Source organism: Trachinotus anak, unplaced genomic scaffold (assembly GCF_046630095.1).
Source record: "Trachinotus anak isolate AG129_WGS33_773 ecotype Australia unplaced genomic scaffold, CSIRO_AGI_Tana_v1 ptg000017l, whole genome shotgun sequence".
NCBI lineage: Eukaryota > Metazoa > Chordata > Actinopteri > Carangiformes > Carangidae > Trachinotus > Trachinotus anak.
Genome location: NW_027273868.1, coordinates 1,312,079 through 1,335,525, shown reverse-complemented (window position 1 = coordinate 1,335,525; position 23,447 = coordinate 1,312,079). Strand labels below are relative to the sequence as shown.

Below are 23,447 nucleotides of genomic sequence, written 5' to 3'. Positions count from 1 at the left end.
ATCAGAAATATAAGACACAAACACTGTCCAACATGACATTGTGACTGCTGGTAGATATGCCCTTATATACTGATATTGTAGTGTGCAGTCTGACACAGGATGTGACCATGATTGTTGTCGACCATCTCACACAGCGTGACCTGTAACAAACCGGTAAGATCACTGTTACTGCAGACTGTGTGAGTGATGAAAACATAACTCAAATGTTGGAAAATAAGGCCCAGGTGACATGAATATGAAACATATTCTTATTAATATGAAACTGTGATGGGAACATGCAAAACATGCAAACTGTTTTATACACAATTTTTGGAATTAAGTGGGAGTGAATGAGCCTCAGTAGGTGTGGTAGAAATGGTGTAGCTCTCATGGTGGTGCCTGAATGTAAAAACAAAGTATAAACAAACAGAAAATGTCAAAGAAAGAGAGCCAAACACAGATTTGACTGGTCCTGTAGTAGATTGAGGCAGGTACTGGTGGAACATTTACTGTAAAGAGTTGTACAATGTGGATTAAATACAATGGTTTAATAAGGAATTATCACAGGGGGAATGAAGATTACAAAGGAAAGGATTTCAGCTTTATTGCACTTGTTCTGTAGATAATTACTTTACTATTGTTCTTTATTTAATTTCTTTAATGGTGTAAATGAAGCAGATTAATGATTATTTTTGTTGTGTGATTACAATGCAAAGCTGAATTAATAACTTTCTATGTTTGATGAAGAACTCTTGGTTTGATATGAAATGTCCTGGACTGTCCTGCAGCTTTCACTGTCTGAATAATTGAATGTATTTAATCATCAGAATCCTTCCTCTTAAATATTTTCTAAAATTAATTTACTGCACAGAAACATGTTGACATGTGTTGTTTAAACTCTGTTAACAGATTAAATTCTAAGTGTTCTAGTCTTAATGTGAGGCCACGGCTTTCTGGAGTTGTTATAACTCTAAAAGTACCTCTCTGTCTTATTTTCAGTCTTCCTCTATGCAGTTGTGGGTTGGTCAATCAATACAACTGGCATGCTAATGTTTCAGTTAGTCAGCTTAAATACATCTAACTGTAATTGTACTTGAGCCGCAGATCTCTGACAAATACAGAAATAAAGGAAAGCAAAAACAATGTCAGGTGTTAATAACAAAATGCACATGTAATGACTGAATGAGATTATGACATCATGGAAGTCCTTTGTGTGCATATGTGTTTTAAGACCTTGTAATAGAATTTATCAAATAAAGGGGTAATTCTACAGCATATCTGTAATGGAGCTAGAAATAGAGCCAAATGAGTTTTGGAGTAATCTGGAGAAATTTAAACTCTCCTTAAACGAAAAGTCTGAGGCAGCAGTGGTGGAAGGAAACTGTGACATGCTGGACTCAAACTAAATCTAGGAAGTGTGTGTTCACAACCTGCTCATTTGTTCAGTCTGAGGCCTTGACAACCACAGCAAAAGATAAAACAGCCGTCAAACCAGTACAAATAAAAATTATTGAAAATGACCACTGATGACCACAGGAATGCACTTGGGTCACGTGACTTGGTCTTGAGGCAGATTTGACTCATTACTCAAAACTTGACAGAATTAAAACAGACTTGTAACACAACTATTACCTGGAATTCACTTGTATTGGCCACTGGACTTGAAATGACTCGATGTCTTTCCTGAACCTAAAGATTAAAAATGATCACAGAAACTATTTTCTGATTTTTTTGGCAACAGATAAACTTTTAATAAATCTGACAGCAACCAGTCACAGCACTCAGAAATTATAAATGAATGGTGATCATGCCACAGAAATTACACACCAAGACGTGATGCTTTTAAATATTTTGATGTTTGTTGGAAGCACCAAATTTAGGAGTGGACTGGATTCTGGAGTTGTTGGTGTTGACTTGGGACTTGCAAAACTGTGTGTTGGTTCTTGTCAAGTTACATTTTCATATACATAGTAATGGACAAAAGAAATTGTAACATATTGTACAATCTAATACAACAAATGCTACCCATGTGAAGCTCAGAGGTGCTGGTTCCATCCATCCACCTCATTATGAAAGGACGTGAGTCCTGGTTGCATTATATTGTACAAGTGTTGCTTTTATTCAGTTGCTTTTATTTAAAGTAGATTGGTAACTGATTATGGTCATATAATAACAAATAATAACATCACACTTCATATACTGCTAATGTAAAAGCTGAGCTGGCAAGTTGTGTGCTGAATGTGAAATGTACACCTTCAGGCATTTCTTTTTATGAATACACCGTTGTCTCTAGTTGAACTGCTAATTTAATGGTCTGACCACTTTAACGCCTGAGGGCAAAAACAAAACTTTCAGAGATAATACACATCATGTACACAAGAGCATGTGCTCCATTTGATTTCCTCAGTCATGATTATCTCAGGAGTTTTTATATAATTTGCTTGTTGATTAATTTTGGAGCCCCTCAGTGTAGTTGCAGTGTCGTATGACTTACTCCACTTCTGAGACTGAAATCCATAAAATGAAAAAGGGGAAGACTTCAGATAATTAGTGACTGAGATTGGTTTGTTGCAAAACCAGACATATTTTTATCAAATGATGGACTCAGTAAGTTGCTGTTGTATTGTCATTTCTCTCATTAGTTTGTTGAACAGGGAAAATGGTAATGACGTTATTATTGTTGCAACAATGAGTGAAAAAAAAACTTTCTCAACAAATCCTCATTGTGAATTTTGTCAATTCCAACAATATGAAGGAGATTCGATGTGATATTTAACATGTTGTACCTAAGTAAAATGAATTTTCCTAACAAAAATGAATTCAAATGAGAGTGAGTTAAGCTGTATTTCTACGTTTAAGTCGTTTTCTATTTGTTACAAGAAAACCTGAGACGAATCTGCGGTTCCTGAAAAGGTCAGAAACTACTGACGTAAACTGTCTGCCACGAGCCGTTGGGAAATGTAGTTTTCTTGCCCTAAAACGCTTTAAAAACAAATGCTGTACGCTCTTGAATAAGACTACATATCCCAGAGGTTTCTGGGGTTTCACGTCGACTGACGGGATGCATTAGCTCACGCGGACTGTCTCCGGGAGTGCTGAGTCGAATATCCTCTCTGGCGGCCGTGCCGATAGAAGCCGGTGGCTTAATTTCACCTGAGTCGGAGACAAAACATTACACTTCGAGTTGGGACGCTCTCGATTACTCTGAGGGGTGACCTTAACGTCGGGTTCTGGGCGGACACCTACGTAGACCAAGAACTGCGTAGCTCAAATCTCACAGTAGTGAAAATCCAAGACCAACGATGGACCCGAGAGACACTGCCCCTGATTCCTGGGAACAAGAGGACGATGTGGAGGCCACAATCGACGGACAACTTGAACCAGCATTCACAACTCTAAACGTGAATGCTAAACCGTTCGTGCCCAATGTAAACGCCGCCGAATTTGTTCCGTCTTTTGGCGTGAAAGCACACTCGGAAAATCTCAATTCCGCTGGTGAGTTCACAGTCACGTTGGGGAGCTACGTTAGCTAGCAGTTAGCTAGCCGCTAACACGAGCTTGGGCTGGGTAGTTGCTAGCTCACTAGCTACTCTACAGACACGCGTTTCTTGAAGCGCGACAAACTAGCTAACTGCCGTGGTGTTTGGTGTAGCAGTAATTTACACGGTGCGCCTGGCGCTGTAAAACTATAACTATAACCTGCACATGTTGTTAATGTTTCTTAGTGGTGTTGTGTAGCTTGTTGAGCACTGTCATAACTGTAAAAAGTGATCAACCAAACCGGCATCTGCCTCTTGAAACCAACCGGCAGTAGCCACCTAGCATGTTCGTTAGTGGTGCGGTTTCACAACTGAGCATCGAGTTCCTATGTGGCTTAGTGTTCAGGCGGTGAGTTCTATCGTTAATTTAATTCTAAACAGTAAATGGAACCAAACGAGAGGTTACTGCAGACATCCCTGTAGTCGTTTTCTAACACCCCGATGGTTTAACCTAAGGTCGTGTAAAGGGAAGAAATTAGTGGGTTTCGTGTGACGTGGATGTTCTGACGCAGCACTGGTCATGAGTGGGGCCAAATGTGTCACTGGAACCCGCGTGAAGACCTGGACCTGGTGAATGCAATATTAACACGGCAGTAACCGTAGGAAGCCGTTATCATTTTACATTAACACGTCCTATATCCACGGAACTTAAATACACTGTTTGACAGACGGATGCTAAGTGAGCGTGTCAGTGGGTTTAAACCTCCACCTATTGTCTCTATAAATATCAGCCATGGTCAGTGGCAGTTTGAAAGTGCTGTACATGTGTCAGGCTCTGATGTCTTCCTCTGGCTTCTGAAGGCATAGTGAAATCTCCTTTTGGTGTGTAAAGAAAATACACTTATTATATATTTTATATTTTTTTCACTGTCAGTTTAGAGGTTTATCACATTACCACACTGTTCAGAGTTAAACAGAGTTAGCAAGTGGAATAGGTCAGACTTCCAGCAGATGGACTTAAACATTAACTCAACCATTATTTCTTTTTCAGTTGCTGTTGAAAAACTATCCACCATGGAGGTGTCAGAAAGCACTGGTATGTATAGAGTCTGTGTTTAAGCTAGGTTCCCTCTGTGCCATGTGCCATATACATGCTGTTACTGCGCACCCCATTGTCCTGACTGGTGCAGGCCCTCACTGAACAGAGAGGATTAACAAAGCCTGAAGTGACTCTTACATCATGAGTTACCAAGGCCCAATTACAGAAGTTCAGTTTGCCTGAAAGCTCCATTCCCCCTCTCTGTGACCACAAATTAACTGAATAGTGAGTTTTGTTATAGATTAGCATCAGTTTGTCTTGTGTTTTGTTACTGGTTGTGGGTCTTGATCTGTTTCATTATCACTTTAAGCAGACATGGCCTTATTTCAGGGGGAGATAATGCTACATGTACAGGAATGTTTTATAGAGGCTTGCGGTCAACCCACCATTCAGCTCAGTTGTAAACTGGTAAAATGTGATTATTATTATTATTATTATTATTATTGGTTGTGCTTCTTGCAATATGATATCTTGTGGGTCACAGTGTGCAAGTGCATTAAATGTAATAGTCGGAATAGTAAAATATTAAAGTTTGATAACATTGCATGACAACAGAATATGCAGCAGCTCTGCTAACATTGTTATTTCATCATTTACTTCTGCAGTCATTCAAATAAAGTACCAGGACAAATATCTGTAGTATTTGTTCTCCACTTGTTATGAGGAAACATTATCACAGTTGAAAAGGCAGCAGAGAAATGTGGTTGGATGTTCACAGCTGATGACCACAACAACTCAGGCGTGGCCACCTTGTCTGGGTCCTAAAGCTTGTTGACTGTGCACACACTGGCCAGGTTTGTATAGTAGACACAATCAACTCATATTTCAAAGAAAATGCATCCTTCTACTTAAAAGTAGGAAAATGTTGCAGAAATTTGCTCACAGTTTATCATGTAAAGATTTCTCACCAAACTTCACGTATCAGTCTGTGAAGTGTCACAGCCTGTGGCTCTAGTAATACTTTTGGTCGTTCTTAAATATATTCAATCCAGAAGATGTTTAAGGAGGTAAAATGTGCCATCATGGGGAACGATGGAGGTTTGTGTCTTTTTGATGGAGAAAGGAAACCGTCATGGTTCATCTTGTTATAAAGTTAGATGACAACAGCACAAAAGTGTTGGACTGTAAAATATTTGGTTAAAATAACATGAAATAATGTACAATACAATTGTATTACCATATCAATGTGGGGGAGTGGTTTCCAACCTGGTGTTCAGGACCTGCCAAGAGGTCACAAGATAAATCTGAGGTAGGAAATAAGAGGAAAATAATTTCTGCCATAGATGTGTGGAGATAAAGGCCCTGAGGCACACTGGTAGTTTACTGTACCATGTATCGCTGAGTCCCCAACCCATTTGCCCGGGTTTGTGTCTTATCCAGCCTGGGCTTTTTGCTGCATGTCATCACCTGTCTCTGTCCCCTCCCGGTCCTTTTTCTCTCTCCACAGTCACTGTCCGGCCAAAAATACCAGAAAAGTTTTTGTGGCACCTGTGTCCTTTCAATATTAGTTTGTGCATATAAGAGCTCACGTGGCTCAGATTGATTTAGCGAAGACAAAAACCCCTTCGTGAGTGCACATAGAGCTTTCCATGCGTGCCGGCTGCTGGACAAACAACCAACTACTCATGAAATCCAGCGTGTGCTTTCATGACCAGTGGCCTCTGCTCCAAAACAATGTGAGCATGGTGGTAGAGAAACACCCCTGTCCCCACACACGCACAAAATTTATCAATGTGTGTGCGCTCTCAGCTGAGAGTTTGTGTCTTGCAGAGTGGAGGGTTGTCTTCATTATTTGAGAAACATTAGCAAAATAATTGATGACAAAACACATGAAGAATTACACTGATTGCACAGACAGGACGTCCTCATCAGAAGGGCGACTTCAAAGATTGTACAGCAAGAATTAAAGTCACTGAGAACGCTGTGTCCTTAAACACCACACAGATGTTTCTGGGCTGAATGAATGAATTATCTTTATTTACCATTTACACTTTTTACAACAGAGCCTTCTTTAAGACGCATTACAAACACACACTACAATGTTGTTAAAGTAACAGGTGTGATGTCAGGTGAGCGGAGTGTCTCTTAGTAATAGTAAATTTCCAACGACATTGAAACCCAGCAGAAAAAGCAAACTGTTGTAGGTCAGTGTCTGTGTTCAGATGCAGCAATTCCTGCAGTAATGATCAAAAGTAGAACTGTGTCTTAAGATGTCATCACATCATGAGAATTTGTAATGTAGTGTAAATACTGTTCGTGAATACTTTGTAGACACATTCACCTGAAGGAGTCAGAGATGGCTCTGTAGGAAGACGCATTATTCTCTGGTGTGCTTGTCATTCAGAAGCACTGTGTGTGTTTCCCCTGTGGTTCCCAGGACTGAATAGGTGACGTTTTCTGGACTCTGTGAGGTAAACGCGAGGAAAGAGTATCACAGATGATCTTTGTCATGTACAGCTTGATTTACTGGTGGTGTGTCTGCACATGGAAATGCTTCATTTATTTTTTTTCAAATCAGATTAAATGGATATGTAAGGAACCCAAACTGGTTCTACTCTGAACCAGGACCTGTTCTCTGCAGTACTGCTGATCTGTGTAGGAGGCTTAATGTCAGAGCACTGTCATTGTTTCCCATTCCGTCTCCTCCTGTGGTGCGTAGTGTTCATTACTTGTGCTGTTGTAGCAGTGCACTTCATACAGAGAACGCAGGGTCCCTGTCGCAGCGCTGTGCTGAAATGAATGTTTCCTGGCTCCTGATTGAATAAAGATAAACAGAAAAATGGCAGAGGTTGCAACTACAGTATAGTGTGAGTTGTTCAGCAGACATTTGTGTGTTAATGAATGTTTGTGTAAACTGTGAAATATGAAATGTAGCCAAACACCTTCATGCCTCCACACCAGCGACAGCCAGGGCCAGAGTCATCATATTTTCAGGGTGTCTGTCAGTGTGTATGGCCTGTCCTCATGAAGGCAATGTCTCATGGAGTTTCGTCAAATGTGGTACAAACCTTCACTTGGACTCAAACATGAACTGATGTGATTTTGGTGGTAAAAGGTCACTCTGACTGCACAATAGATATTTTTGGCCCTAACTCAAGAGATTGTGATATTTCATATTTGGGTGGATACTGAACTGGTGAGACTGGTCTTTGGTGCCCACCTTGGGTCTGTGTGATTGTATAGAAAGTGCTGTGCTGGGATGAAGTTCTGTATGTGGAGACATATGACCATTCTAACTCTGCTTTACAAACTGGTGGAACCAACTCCACGTTGAAACCTTTGAGTCTGTGTTGTCGTATAAATCCAGCTGGTTCTGCTGCCGCTGGCTGAGAAAAATAAATCACATGACGGGGCACAACAGTGAATAACAATGTGCAGGGTCTTTCCTAAAATTTATTTTTAATGTCTTATGTCTGAGTGCTCCGTGGTAAAACATGTCATTGCTTTTTGCATTAGTGACATAGTAAATGTACAGTAAATGTTGTTTTCTATTAATTTCTTTTAACTTTAATCATGAACTTTTCTGAAGTGTATTTAGTTTGCCTTGTGTGTGTGTATTTTGTCTGTCCTTTCGCAACAGGACACTGATCAGTGCGGTTTACATCAAACTTGGATTTTGTGACCGAAAATGCTCAGAAAATATTTCTAGTAACAGGAAGTGCAGAAGAAAACACAAATATGCTGTGTATCATCAATGTTCAATTAAGTCAAAACCCTGTGCATGTTTCACCCACTTCAGTTGTTTCAAGTAGTTTGTCAAAATGAAGGAAAAGACGGTGAATAACGTGCACCGTGTTTGTGGCTGTGCAGGTCCGGTGGAGAACGGTGACACAGAGATGACCACAGAGGAGCCATGGGACCAGAAAGAGGCTGAGCCAAATGAGGAGGAGCCAGGAGGCGGGGACCGGGGGCCAGCAGTGGCAGCAACAACAGAGGAGACGGCTCCAGAAATGATGGAGGAGGAAGAGGAAACGCCAGTGCCCAAGGTTCCACTTATACAACCAGACGCCCCCAAGAAGGAACACATCAATGTCGTATTCATCGGACACGTAGGTCAGTGCAAACACTTGTCTGCTGTAGTTCAGTCAGTGGATGATGATATTCGCAAGAGCTCTGAAGTTTACGAACAGACCTACATTAGTTCCTCCTGAAGACGTGAAGCTTTCACAAACAGAGTTTGGTTTTGAAAGGTGCTGTGATTTCCTCACACAGCTGGGCATCACAAGTTGCACCCTGCTCACACCCGTACACAATCTGGCCGTATACTGGGTTTATACCCAATCAGTAGATTGTTGGTCTAGATCTGCATGTGCATCGGGTAACAACTGATTGGATTGAAATAAACAGATTGAAATAGGGTGTCAGTGACTTAACAGTTTTCATGTTTAATTGTTAAAATTAGAGGCTGGCTGGTCTAATATTATCAGCCAGAGATATAATGGAGGCAGAACCGACATGTATTTCCCACAGCAAATGGTCCACTCCAGTACATGTGTTGGTCATATGGTCACTGTTGCTCTAAAACTGTCTTCTTACACCACCTTTGCCAAAATGCTACATGGTGGGAGAGGAGCCATTTGTGCTTCTGAATGCTCACACATGCAAATCATAGCTAAGAACCGATGGGGCTACAACAATGTACTGATGTTTCCTCCAGCTGCCATGTTTATGTTCGGTGTCTGTTTACTCCGCTGTCCAATGTGCAGACACCGTGTGTGTCACCAGCTAAAGGATTATCACCTTCACACTAGAGTTGTCACGATACCAAAATGAGTAACCACGATACTATACCAGACAAAGTATCACGGTTCCGGGTATTATTGCGGTACTGCGGCCTTTTTTTTAGTATTATCACTTTTTTTATCAGCTTGTTGTTGTTTGTTTTGAAGCGATTTTTTTTTTACCGAAGCGGAGCTGTCTTCATCGAGTTTGTTCTTGCCGGCAGAAACACACATACAGCCAGCTAACAGACAGGCGGACCCAGCGTGCAGAAACAGCCTATCATATCCCTGGACGTCACCAGTAAGAGGCAAACAGCCAATCATTCAGCAGGTTGCAGTAGTTGCCATGTGGGTTTGTTTACAGGGGAGTAGCATGCAGTGAGAAGCCGGGAGGAGAGTAGAGGCGGCCGCTATGTAGCGGAAAGCATAGCACCGGTCGTACCGTCGTGTAGAATTTCTAGTATAGTAGGAACCGTTACGATTTGGCACCGCGGGGTAGCGTGGGTACCGTGCAACTCTACTTCACACCGTCATCACTGATGTACCTCCTAACATGTCTGAAGTGCACTCATTTACACTATGGTCTGTTATGACTCCACACAGACTCTGGTGTCAGCATGGTACTTACTGTAAATGGTAAATGGACTGCTTATATAGTGTTATTGACCACTCAAGGACATGTGGACCGGAGCCTGGGATCGAACCACCGACCTTCTGATAAGTGGATGCTCTACCTCCTGAGCCACAGCCACAGCCGCCCTCTGTCACTGTTACACAACCAATGAGACTGTCTCATTCAGTGAATAGTTGTGTGTTTCATAATGAGAGGCCACATTAGTCAACCTGTTAGGAGCAGGCTGGTCTGGAGTCAGTCATGTGTATGCAGCCGATCACTGTGTCTTCAGCTGAGATGTGACACTTAAATCAAAAAACAACACTGTGTTAAAACCAACTCTGCAACAATGAAGTTAAAAAGACCATGGCGTTGTGTGATGACCTGCCAGGAGGAGCGTCTCTCATGTCTGTGTGTCTGCTCGTCTGTCTCACTCTGTTTAGACACTCAGATTTATTTTCTTATTAATGGAAGGTGTTGGAACGCTGTCCTGGATAGTCCTGGCCCACTTTAACTCCTGCTGGCAACTCTCTTCTATGGAAAGTAGCTCAGGTAGTCTTACCAACGGTGTAACTTCATCACTCATCAGTCAGCTACGTTTGCATCTAAAGGGCTGGCCCCACTGTTGAGGCTGAGAGCAGTGACTGTCCTGTTCCGTTAGTCCCAATAACGTCATTGAACCTCATATCTCTCACTGAAGTGGAGGAGTAAAGGAGTAAGGACCTGAGTAAAGTATCAGACTGAGATAAATGCCTCTTAGTTTTTGTTTTTTTTGTTTTTCCTATTCAGATTTTTCATGTTTATTGGCCACTCACAGACCAAAGTTTAACATGAGTAATGTCACAGCTTTAATCTAAAGTGTGTTGCTTCGACAGATGCTGGCAAGTCCACCATTGGTGGACAAATCATGTAAGTCTCCCTTTTTTGGTTTTCTGCTTTTCCTCACGAGTGAGATTATATTCATTACATGAGGCCTTTGACCTGTTGACTTGCATTCCTTAGTTGTGCCACTCTTGTCCAACAGGTATCTAACAGGCATGGTAGACAAGAGAACCTTGGAAAAGTACGAGAGAGAAGCCAAGGAAAAGAACCGAGAAACCTGGTGAGTTGACACACTGCTCTGTCTGAACAAGGAGAAGTGCCCAAACTAAAACAGAACTTAAAGTTTTAAGCACATTGTAATTTTGTTAAAAAGGTTCTACATAAATGAAGTTATTATAGATGTGTGATGGCCTTGCACCATAGCTTTATAGAGTTAAAATGTATATCTTCCTGTAACTGCTTCAAAATGCAAGCCCTCTAGTCTTTCAATGGACAGGAAGCCATCATTTATTAACTGGGCTTTTATTGTGAAACATTTGCAGGTACACCATATGCAGTAACAGCTGAATGGGATTAAAGGTGGACAAAGCAAAATGGATCAGAATGAATGAATCAAACGCCACCAATGTGTCAGTTTGAACTCAGTTACCCTCATAGGGTAAAGATACTTTTGGTATAGCTGCTGCAATCTATTAGCACTTGTATGTTGAAATCAAAGTGAGATGTATAATATGCTTAACTGGCATGAACATTTTATGGCAGGCAGCCATGTTTTTTTTCCCTGGTCTGTATTTGGAGGTGGGCCTTTGTTTGTTCGCATCCACCACACCGGACTATTATCAGAGACTCGTCTTTTTATTGACCGCCTGTTTTACTTTAAGGACATGCGTTATACTGGTGTCATTGCTTAGAAACAGTCTCTGATTTCCCACTAGCGACCAAAGCAACAACCGAGTGTCACTATTTTTGTCTCAGGTATCTGTCTTGGGCTTTGGACACCAACCAAGAAGAGAGGGACAAAGGAAAAACTGTGGAGGTGGGCCGAGCATACTTTGAGACAGACAAAAAGCACTTTACCATCCTAGATGCTCCGGGCCACAAAAGCTTTGTGCCTAACATGATTGGAGGGGCATCACAAGCAGACCTGGCTGTTCTGGTGAGTCATGGACATAACCAGCTTTCTTAAACTGTTGAGTTAATGTGGAAAGTTGGTTCAGAATTTAACTAGCAGCCCCCTTTTCTGCACAATAACCTTAGGAACTAAAACAGTTCATTAATGAAAATCAGCACAAAGTCCCTTAAAGGAACTGTGTTTAAACAGAGCACAACAGAAGATCAGTGAATCAGCCAGGCTGATGTTAGCCTGGTGCAGATTGGTTGAAACTGGTGAATTTGTCAGCCGATGACAACAAGAAGTTGCATTACAGATATGATATATATACAAATACAAATTTAAAAGTATCTGGATTGTTTTATCTTAAAAAAACAAAAATGACCATTGAGAATCGTTCTCAGATATTTTCCCCCAAATATCAATATTGATCAATATCGGCCTCAAAAATCCACCATTGCCTCGTTTGAGCTACAGCTGCATCTCACTTTTATTGGCTCCATATCTGCATTTTAAACATCAACAATGTGAAAGTAATTTCCCTTCATACAGGATCACACAACAACTGCAGGTCACAACGTCATTTAACATGAATACTGGGCTTCCACAGGAACAGTTCACATTTCACTGTAACAACCACTTGTTGATTACAGTTGGCTTGTGTTTGACCACTCAGCCATGTTCAGTCCCGCACTCTGGTACTTCTCAGGCTGCTGAGGGAAGTGACTTTGTCATGGCAGATACTACAGTCAAGAATCAAACCTGGAAGCTTGGTGATCACAGTGTACCTGAAACGGTTCCTGTGATTAAAAAGGGTTTTGTTGTCTGTCTCTGACTATGAAACCAAAGGACCACAAACAAGTTTCTTTATGGAAGCTGTAACATCTTAAGAGATCATGGAGCAGTTTCCTTTTCTTCAGATATGATCCTTTCTGTGACATACTGTGAGCTCCAGGAATGAGCTCTTTAAACATCTCATGTTTTAATAGGCCATGTAGACTAAACCACTGACTGACTGAATGTGCTGTTCCTCAGGTGATCTCTGCCAGGAAAGGCGAGTTTGAAACTGGTTTTGAGAAGGGTGGACAGACGCGGGAGCATGCCATGTTGGCCAAAACAGCTGGTGTCAAGCACCTGATAGTTCTGGTGAATAAAATGGACGATCCCACAGTCAACTGGAGCCTTGAGAGGTGGGTAGACGGATAATAATGATCCAACATTTAGAGTGTAATGACCCGGTCATACTCCAGGCGTGGACAGTGTACTTACAGTGCAGATGGTTCACACAGCCACAGTTTTTGGTCTGCATCCATGCAGACCCTCACAGACTTGGCAGATGATTAAGCTGACCATTGCAGCCACACTGATGTGGAGATCATGAATGACAGTCCACAAACTTCATGGTTTAACTCATACCTAAACACCAGCTCATGGGTCAGAATAATATATTGTCAAAAAATAACCTAAATAATAACCAGGCAGACATGTCACTATGGTCCAACTTCAGTACAAAATGGTGTGCATGTGAGGGAACATCACAACATCCTCTGTTCCTCCACAGCGAGTGGCGTCACATCCACAGCACAGCTATCCTGTTGCTGCGGTTCAGTGAGAGTAAACTGGCTACTCTCAGCATTCTGCAAAATCTGATTTCATAAACAGCATGTACATGTAGTGGCAGGATTAGAGTGAATGTGCCTGTTACTTTAAAGCCTCATTTGAAGCCTTTGAAATCAAGATTGCTTCTGAATATCAGTATTTCTGCTGAGTAGTCAGTTATATAACATAGTTACCATTAGCCACACATACCGTAAATCAGGCATTTTGTGGTGCCGTTAAACTCAGTAAGCTATTGTTGCTATACAAATATCTGATTACTGACCAGTTACATGTACACACAGATGTTACCACATTTGTAAATATGTTGACTCACTTGCTGTGTGACCCAGTTTCTCTCAGTAACCTCCCAGTGTTGGATGTGACTTTAGGCCCATCTTTAAACTAGTTAACAATAATTGTGGTTGTTCAGTTCACAGTTGAGACCAGACAGAAAGTCAGGTAAACATTTCCAACTGTTACACCCCTGCACAGGGCAGCATGAGCTGAAGCTGGGCTGAAGTGAGTTAAGAAGGCTTAAGCTGCTTTTCGGCTGTTTAAGAAACCTGCTAAGACTTGCTAACATCAGGCTTTTCTCTCCAATGGAAATGGTACAATCTGCATTCACACCCAGGTCAAACGACTCCGCAGTAGATGCTGGTATTTATCAGCTCTGCCACTGATTAGCACTCATGTTAACCCAACGCCTGGGTCACGCTCATTTTCTCCCCTTTTCTGTGCTGTGACGTCTTTCACAGCACAAACACTGTAAACAGACCTGTCACCTGCCCAGCACAGTGCTGTTAAACCAGAAACACCATGGCTACACTGCTCTCAGGGATGAAAGAGTGAGCCACAGTCCTTTTAAATAAGTTCAAAAACCACAATCACTCAGGGCTCGAGAGTAACGCCGTCCCACCGTCCCAGGGACGATAGAAAATGTGCTTGAGACGAACAGAGATCTGAGCCGGGACGTTTCCGGGACAAAAGTATATACATCCTATAATTTATCACTTACTTATTTAGCAGATGACAAAGTGAACCAAGCACTGAGCTGAAAGCGCGTGTTCTCGTGTTATAAAAACTCTGCAGGAGAGCTGAAATGTTCCAGTACTGAACAGATAACACTGGTCCGTGTACCCCCTCAGTCACAGCTCGTTTACAGGACCTCACTAATATGTTGTGCTGGTTAAGCAGAACAGAGTGAAGTCTTCAAACCTGAGTCTGAGCTAACTGATGGACACATTTTGAATTTATTTTTTATGAACCATTGAATTAAAGCTGGTTCGTAACGTTACTTCTCAGCTAAGGCTACGGCTTTACAGGCGGTGTCTTGGCTGTGTGTGTGTTTATTGGCTAAAACATACATTTAGACAATTTAGATATACCAATGTGGTCTTTTTGTTATCATAGTAAACAGTAGTGAACAGTGATCCCAGTTATATCCACGTTCACCGCGGGTCCGATCATAAAAATATCACTTATTAGTAGCAGATGTGTTGGTGGTGAAATGCTTCATGTTTTGACTAACAAGTGAAAACCAGGCACGGAGCTGCTGATGGGAGGCATGGGAAGATCCATGGTGGGCCAAGCTGATTGTGGGGACAATGGGGAGAGAGAGAGAGAGATGTGACTGATGTGTGGAACAGACTGGCACTGTGGCTCTATGTGGCCTCATCTCCTTCACTGTGCCCCCAGATAACTACATTTGGTTCGGCCCCACGGTTCCATCCACCCGCTCACCATTTCTTTGTTTGTATCTTTGTTTTAACGCTGAGGCAGCAGTGGACTGTTGCTGACTTGTTTACATGAATAAGTGTAAAAATAATGGTTGAAAATCTCAGAGAAAAGAAGTTAAGATCCAGATAGTCTGGGGTTTTTTTGATCCAGCAGCAGTAATTGTGCAGACAAATGGGAGGAGCAGCAGAGTGGTTCAGGACCACAGCTCCCAGTACAGCTGAGAGTCCAGTTTTACACAATAAGCAGTGGACAGAAGACAACAGGAATCTAGTCTAGAGTTTATTCATCAGGATAATGTTATATGCCTTTGGTTTCTGCTAATGAGCAAATTCAAGTCCTCAGAGTCTGTGTGATCAGCTCAGATCTACTGAATGTTATTAAAGAAAGATCTAGTGAAGCAGGAAAAATATGTCTGGTGTTGAATCTACGCCTGTACTGTCCAGTCTGAACTCTTATCTCTCACTCTCTACAGCTACAAACTCAAACAGAGGAAAGTAAAAATAAGACCCACAGTTTAATGTGCCAGTTGTTCTATTTCAAGTATTGTTCTAGAAATCATCCTACTTCATCCTCTGTTTACGATATGACTCTTGTAAATTGTGACACGGGCTACAGGTGATGGTGTCTCCAGATGGGTTCTGGTTGGCCAGTCAAAGTCCAAGGCTGATTTTTATCTCCACTCCATCCCTGAATGTTAGGAAATTAGAAATACAGACACTGATGTGTTTTATCAGGAGCAGAAACAGGAGCACAGCAGGCAGCGTACATCTAACTATCTTATCTATAATCCAAGAATCTCTGTCTGTGTGTGTGTTTGGCATTTTGATTTTTGTGACAGTTTACACTCACTTCAGGACAGTTAAAATTGTCTTTTGGGACGGTTTCGGGACTATGGTGAAAAAAGTTAGTCTGGAGCTCTGATCACTGATCAAAGCGTCCCACGCGGAGGCTCCGATGCTTACATGAGGGGATGAGAGTCTGCACGGCAGCAAACAGCTCACTCTTTCCCCCTGTGTCTTTGTGTGTGCTCTCTAACTGTATGTAATGATATTGCTGCCTGCAGTTGTGTGTGTATCCTCTCTGAACAGAAAGACAAACTCTAAACTGGCAGTTTAAAAGGATTCAGTCACCTTTTCTAGCAGCTTTACCTGCGTTTAAAAAACCTAATTTTGGTGTAAAATGGGTCTAACTGTCCCTTGGTGTCTGTGGTCAGGTGACCTGCAGCCTAAAGATCAGCTCTGATCAAAGTTACATTTTTGTTCATACAAATAGATGCTTTCCCAAAAGGCTACAGCAAATTTCCTACATTGCACATGAAGTCTCTTGAATACCAGCTGGTTAACATACACTTCATCTACTTACTCTGACTGTGCTATGCTGTGTGTGAGTCTGTGTCAGTACATTGCTGCAGTGACTTGAGTGCCTGCTGTCTGAACACTTAGGTATGAGGAGTGTAAGGAGAAACTGGTGCCATTTTTGAAGAAGGTGGGCTTCAACCCGAAGAAAGACATTCACTTCATGCCGTGCTCCGGGCTGACAGGAGCCAACCTGAAGGAGCCCACTGACATGTGCTCCTGGTACACGTAAGTCCCTCAGCAGCATGTCAGCAGCTCTCTGCAGTCAGTATATGGGGGTTGTAGAGACAGAAATGATTTCTCCTGTTTATCTGTCCCAGCTAACTCCTCTTCATATCTGATGTCATTGCAGAGGTTTACCGTTCATTCCACACTTGGACAGTTTGCCAAATTTCAACAGATCAAGTGATGGCCCTGTCAGGTTGCCCATTGTAGACAAATACAAGGTAAGAGTCTCTTTCTTTAACCCTCTGTAGGTTCAGCGTTGTCATTGAAGGGTAAAGCTGTAGACATGGATTCTGAACACCTGGCTATCACCGGGCTGAATGCACCCACTGGTGTCAGTCATTGTTGGAACTGCAGAAAAGTAAATAGGACTGTTATCAGTGCTAAGCTGTATCTGCTAAAATTAGCACATTTACTGGCCTTTGTGTTAAAGATTGACTCAGAGCTCTGGCTCACTGTTTATGTTGTGGTTCTAGTAAACTGTGCTCAGAGTGGAGGGAGTATGTTTAACGTAAAACCTTTAAAACATTTTTGCATCATGTCCGAGCTTCACCATGATCTGTCTTCTCTCCAAACTGACATGCCAACTTTGCATTCACACAGTGAGCAGCTCAGTTCACTGTATGAATGCCACTGACTTTCATTTGTTGCCTTGTTGACTTGTCAAACTCAGACATGAAGCTAAATCATTTTATTTGTGGTGGAAACATCAGTGTGAGCTTCCTTAGTGTGCAGGATGAGACACACAGCTCCTCTTTCACCCCCTCTGTAACTCTCTGTCTCTTCAGGACATGGGCACAGTGATTCTCGGAAAACTAGAGTCTGGCTCCATCAGTAAAGCACAGCAGCTGGTCATGATGCCAAACAGGGTAAGATTGGGATCAAGCCTTTCTTCTATCAGCTGGGACCAAGAGAGACCCAGGGCTCCAGATGAACAGCATCAACAGTACACACAACTTAGCATTCCACTTTATCACAACCACAGGTACTGCATTTACTGCATTAGCTATTGTGGTTCAGAGTAGTACTTTTTCTAATGCACTGGCTCAGTTGTGTCATCACTGATGATGAAGGTGCAGGCAGGGAGAGACTGACTGAGCCAGTGAAGAAGAAAGGAAGTACTACTTTTAGCCACAATGGCTAACGCATTACCTGTGCCAGAGACTTGTACACTCACCCACTGAAAAATGGTCACATGTGTAATAATCATCATTATGATCATGCACAAATACAATCGTGGGAAATTTGAACTCACACTCTCAAATACGGTCACAAATGCAACCATTGTTGTCTGGAGCAAAAACATATTTCTCGTGTGTGCATACAGATATAATAATTAATAACTTTATTTATATAGCACTTTTCTAAACAGTCATAAAGTGCTGGACATAAAAAAAACAGAACAAAGCAATAAAAGACAGAGGAGAGGCAAAGCGTCATTAGCAAGGCAAGTATAACAATGAGAATTACAAATACATATGTTAAAACAATAAAATCAATAAAACAGACAGAGAATAAAACCAAAGTACAAACTAAAGATAAAAGCATGAAAATCAAGTGTTAAAAGCTGCTTTCTACAAGAGTAATTATACTCAACCAATCAATACCAAGATACATGTGGAAAAAACTACCATGGTGAAATGTCTCCCTGTCATTCAGTGATAGCATTCATCAGATTTCTCTGTTTTGTCTGCCCTTGTATGGATGAACTGATTAATTCATCTACCTGGTTCTCCTCTTTCATCTGCTGCCGCCTGAACTGATTCTTCTATTTTAGACCTTTTCAACTACACTCACGTTAAACATTTCCTCTGCCCCCCTCCTTGTCTCACCCCATGTTTATCTCCTCATACAGCACACGGTGGAGGTGTTGAGTCTCCTGTCAGATGACGTGGAGACAGATGATGCAGGGCCTGGAGAGAACCTCAAGCTTCGACTGAAGGGCATTGAGGAGGAGGAGATCCTGCCTGGCTTTATTCTGTGTAATGCTGAGAACCTCTGTCACTCAGGGCGCACCTTCGACGCCCAGGTGAGTCCACACAGTAGCTCTGCCCTCCCCCAGTGAAAGAATCTTTCAGCTCCTCAAATCCACAGTCAAGTTTAGACCAATGATTCACAACAAGACAAGTTGGAGCCTACTCGAATGAGCCTTTCTGCAACGTTCTTAAAATCTGCTGGTTTACACTGCTGCAACTAGACCAGACAGTGTATTGTTTCCATAGCAACAGCTCTCTGTACTTTAGTTCCAACTGCAGCTTTTCAGGCTTTTTGTAGCTGATAGTTTGTGCTAGACGGCAACAGCAGGGCCAGCCCTATAATCACCACGACCGTCCGTCCGTCAGTCAGCAGAAAGCCACACGACTGAGTTTCCTCATTGGCTGTTACTCTTTCAAAATGAACTGGCACAAACAAGTGCCATCAGGGGCCATTTACATGTCGCTAGATTTAGAGACTTTTTTCTAAGCAGTTTGTTACTCAAACGGAGGCTGTGCTCTGTGTGAGAGACAAAATAAGAAAGATATTCTGTCTCTGTCTCTGAGTGAGGAGTGTGGGTGTGAATCCACTGAGGGTCATATCCTGGTTGTTGGACGAGGGACTTTTACTGGCATGTTGTCCATCCTGCCCGTTGGAGCTCCTCAGTGGCCACCAGGGCAGTTAGTATAGCTGCTGTTGTAGGGGAGTCCTCATGTGCCGTCTCATACCTGTGACTCTCTTGTCCTCAGATCGTCATCATCGAACACAAATCCATCATTTGTCCAGGTTACAACGCGGTCCTTCACATCCACACCTGCATCGAAGAAGTGCAGATTACGGTAAAACCTGAAGCTGAACTGACCACACGACGGCACATTAGTCACTGAACTGACCTCACAAGTGTTTGAACAGACATAATATGATACACTTCATTCTTTGTTTTGGTTTTAATAATACAAACATATATACTATATATATTGTAATATATACAAATATATTCAGAGAGTGATGTTCTTACCCTCTGCTCCCCTGCAGGCCTTAATCTGTCTGGTAGACAAGAAGACAGGAGAGAAGAGTAAGACACGCCCACGATTCGTCAAACAGGACCAGGTCTGCATTGCCCGTCTGCGCACAGCGGGAACCATCTGCCTCGAGACCTTTAAAGAGTTTCCTCAGATGGGACGGTTTACCTTACGGGACGAAGGTACGTGGCCCAGCTCTACTGCTGACTCTCATCATCAGCACCATCTATATACCAGTCAATACCTGAAGCTCTGCTCTGTGTTAGATATTAAGTTTTTCAAAATACCTCTTATCAAACCAAAGAATAGAGCAGCACAGACAAACTTTGAGGAAATGTCTGATATTCACAGTGGAATCTATAGTGTAAATATACTGTAAATACATAGACAGTAAAATGCTGCATCCATCTGTACTAAACCAGAATAGAATTAAAGTAGAGAGAATAAAATAAAGGGCGATACATAGAACAAATGAAGCTGTGGCAATAGTTTCAATGTTCAAATTACAATCAGTGAATAAACTGTACAGAGGTGTGTCTGTATCTAGAGTAGATGTTAGTTTGTCTGAAAGATTTCAAAGTTAATCCGTTTTTATTTGAATGATCAAACATGGATTAAAAACCCAGATCCATCTCTAGATTTGTGCTTTTTCTCAGTCAACATGTAGCATCTGAGCTACATGCAGAACTGATCTGAGCTCAGTTTGTGTCTCTGGCTGTGGAAGTGGAGTGAACTTTCACTCTGTCCCCGCTGGGGAGCGAACAGCAGAACATCTGTCTGCAGATGTGCACAGTGCAGATGAATCAGAGACAGATGTTCAGTTTCTGTGCTCAGTGATCATCACAGTGGACCTCAGCACTTTGTTGAAGTGTCTGATACTGACAATGTGCAGAATGATGACGCCCTTTATTATTCTTGTTCAACTGTTTTACAAATGTAGACCTGAAGAAATTAAGCTGGATCATATTTTACTTGTTTTGAATTTGCCAGAGAAAATAAATCCTTGGTCCAGTTTTGTAAGCAGGAGCTGTGTTTACAGTAAACAGAAGAAATGACCTGTCACAGGAAATCCTGCCTGCCTCTATATACACAGCAGCTCATTATGACCTCTGTGTGGAGCGCACAGATTTGTTCTGATTAGAGATGTCATGAGAACAACACCTCAGTGCAAGTTGGTTTTTGTTCTTCTGCGGTACTGAAAGTAAATGTCTGGAGATGTGATTGTTCAGCACCGATGAGGGCAGTGTAATAACACTATACTGTTCGAGCCTGAAAAACTTGAAGAGAAGAAGAAGACAGGAAGTGTAAATGGTGTCACACAGCATTTCACATGAAAGGAGGAAACAGTTCAGAGACAGACATCAGATCTTCGCAGAGTTCAGGCTGAGTGAGTCTGAGTCAACATGTTCATGTCCTGAAGTGTCACTGTTACTGTCTGAACTGTGACAGCTGACGTCAGCCTTCCCAGGGGCTAAAGTTAGCTTCTTTAGGCTAATGTAGGTTACAGTCATCACTACTCAGACTGTCAAAATATAACACTGACTTTTTAAATGTGTCACCATGGTCATCAGTTTAAACTCATCACATCTCCAGCACCTACAATCTTTACTACACTGTCTACAATACTGTAGAGTAACCTATACTGTGAGAACCTTATTGACTTGGTACCGAGGATCGGTTCTCCTGGCGTCCATTCAACAGAGTGGTGACTCTTCTCTAGAGGAATGATCAGCTGATCACAACACATCAATCCCAGAACCTCCCTGTTCCACTTTGATTCCTGTCACATCATCATGTGAAATTGTTGTGAATCAGGAGCTTCAGTATCAGATGAGGTGCAGGAGCCCAGAACTGTTGAATGAACTCCTCATATTCTTCTGCTACAGGTTGTGAACATGTCTGCCCTCTGAGCCAGCAGAGCTGATCAGACATGTTTCAGTTAGTTTAGCCTGTATATTCTCAGAAATGTTGATGTGGATTTAATTTCAGTGACAAAGGTGTGACTGTCATTTTTCATCTGTGTGCCTCAGGTAAAACTATCGCCATCGGAAAGGTGCTGAAGCTGGTTGCTGAGCGGGACTGAAGAAGACTGTGCTGTCAGAGTCCTGGTGAGAAGGAACGGGCAGAGCTTGGTTATAACCCGCCCACACTGTTGTAAGCGGCGACGACACCTTCCTGTCACGCCCCCCTTCTGTGTGCCGAAGATCAGCTTCAGAAAATAAACTCATCTGAAAAAGAAAACCTGTTTTTAAGCAAACGACAAACCAAGATGAAGTCCACACGAGTCAGCTTTCTCATATTGAGAGCTCAGCTATGCCATTTCTGGGTTAGCCCTCCCTCCACCTCCCCCCACCTCCTCCTCTGGTCTCCTCATCATTACATGATATTTTTCTTCTAGTTTTTTTTTTTTCTTTCATAAATGACGGTGACAAATGGCAGAAGTTATATCTGTAAACAGATGTGGACCAGGATTTTGCTTGGAGTATAACAATGATTTTCAGAAGTAAATTGCAAAAGAAATTGTTTGAGAGAACTTAACCAGATGAAACCAAATGTTTATCTTGGGTGTACATGTCTCCCTTTGCTTTGACCCAGTTTTTGGTTTCTCGTTGCGTTCTGGCTGTGTGCTTGAGCGTGTTCAAATGTTATTAAAGCAAACAACTATGACAATAAAATAATAAATTGGGAAAACAAGGTGTTTTCATTTTCAGAGCACGTTGCAGTGGATGGCTTCATGTTTTAAACTTTCATCCACAACCTGAGAACAAGTCCCAGACCCAGTCTGAAATCTGTCGGTCACTGTGAATATCAGCTGATAAGCAAACAGCTGTTAGATGTTAGGGATTATTTAGAACCAGTGTCAGGAACTGCACTTACATAGAGCTTTCATCATCTCATCGACTCAAAGCTCTTCACACTACAGGACACATTTGTCCATTCACTCAGGTGTGTTTCTTCTACTGCACACACACACACACACTCTCACTCACAGACGATAAGGACACATCAGCACCTGCACAGAGGAGCCACTGACCCTCTGGTTAGTGGACGACCTGCTCTACCTGAGCCACAGCTGCACTGAGGTTGTTTACAGTCTCCACTCAATGTGTTTTTTAAACATTCACTGTCATTGTGGTGCTGTGTCTGAACTTTGAACATGTGCTGTTACTTTGCATCAGGCTGAACAACGTCCAAGATAAATGGAGACTTGAATAGGTGAGTGTATTGAAAGTGGCAGCAGCTCAAGCTGCCACCACAACATGAACTTGTTTTAATTCTATTTGGTTGTGTCACTTTTTTATGACTGAAGAGAATACCCACCAGCAGGTGGTGTCACTGCTGCAGTGAGTCTTGAGACATGTTTTGTCCTGTCATAGAATCATCACAGACGTCCTTCCCATTTCCAGCTCATTGTTCTGAGCTGTGTATGAATCAGTCTCCACAGCTTGATGAGAGATTAAAATAAACTGAAATAAAAGAGGTTTTTAGCCTCTGAGTTGAAAGCTTGAATAGTAAAATGAAATGGGTGTGGCTGTGATGGTAGCAGTTGTCCAGCAGCAGTCACTTCTGGTTGTTGCATGTGTTTTTTAGTGGACTTGATAAAAATCCTCTGACTGAGTAAATGGTTCTGAAGTGACCGTTCACACAAATCCACTGAATAGATCCAGAAATCTGGTATCTGTCTGTCACTCTGAGGAGGTGCTGCAGTTT

General features: G+C 42.1%; 1 protein-coding gene across 2 annotated transcripts; it reads left to right on the top strand.

Annotated features, from left to right (window-relative positions):
• The first annotated feature begins 3,070 nt into the window (after positions 1-3,070).
• Positions 3,071-22,446, top strand: gspt1l (G1 to S phase transition 1, like). 2 transcript variants are annotated; one of them, XM_071501391.1, is made up of 14 exons: positions 3,071-3,474; positions 4,510-4,554; positions 8,368-8,610; positions 10,767-10,800; positions 10,916-10,993; positions 11,689-11,869; positions 12,860-13,014; positions 16,603-16,743; positions 16,868-16,961; positions 17,529-17,609; positions 18,596-18,769; positions 19,464-19,553; positions 19,750-19,918; positions 21,767-22,446. In XM_071501391.1, exons 1-14 carry the CDS (start codon positions 3,282-3,284, stop codon positions 21,817-21,819), a joined length of 1,731 nt encoding a protein of 576 aa, XP_071357492.1. In that variant the 5' UTR covers positions 3,071-3,281; the 3' UTR covers positions 21,820-22,446. The 2 variants fall into 2 exon arrangements, with proteins under 2 accessions (XP_071357492.1, XP_071357493.1); XM_071501392.1 differs by lacking the exon at positions 4,510-4,554.
• The last annotated feature ends 1,001 nt before the right edge of the window (positions 22,447-23,447 follow it).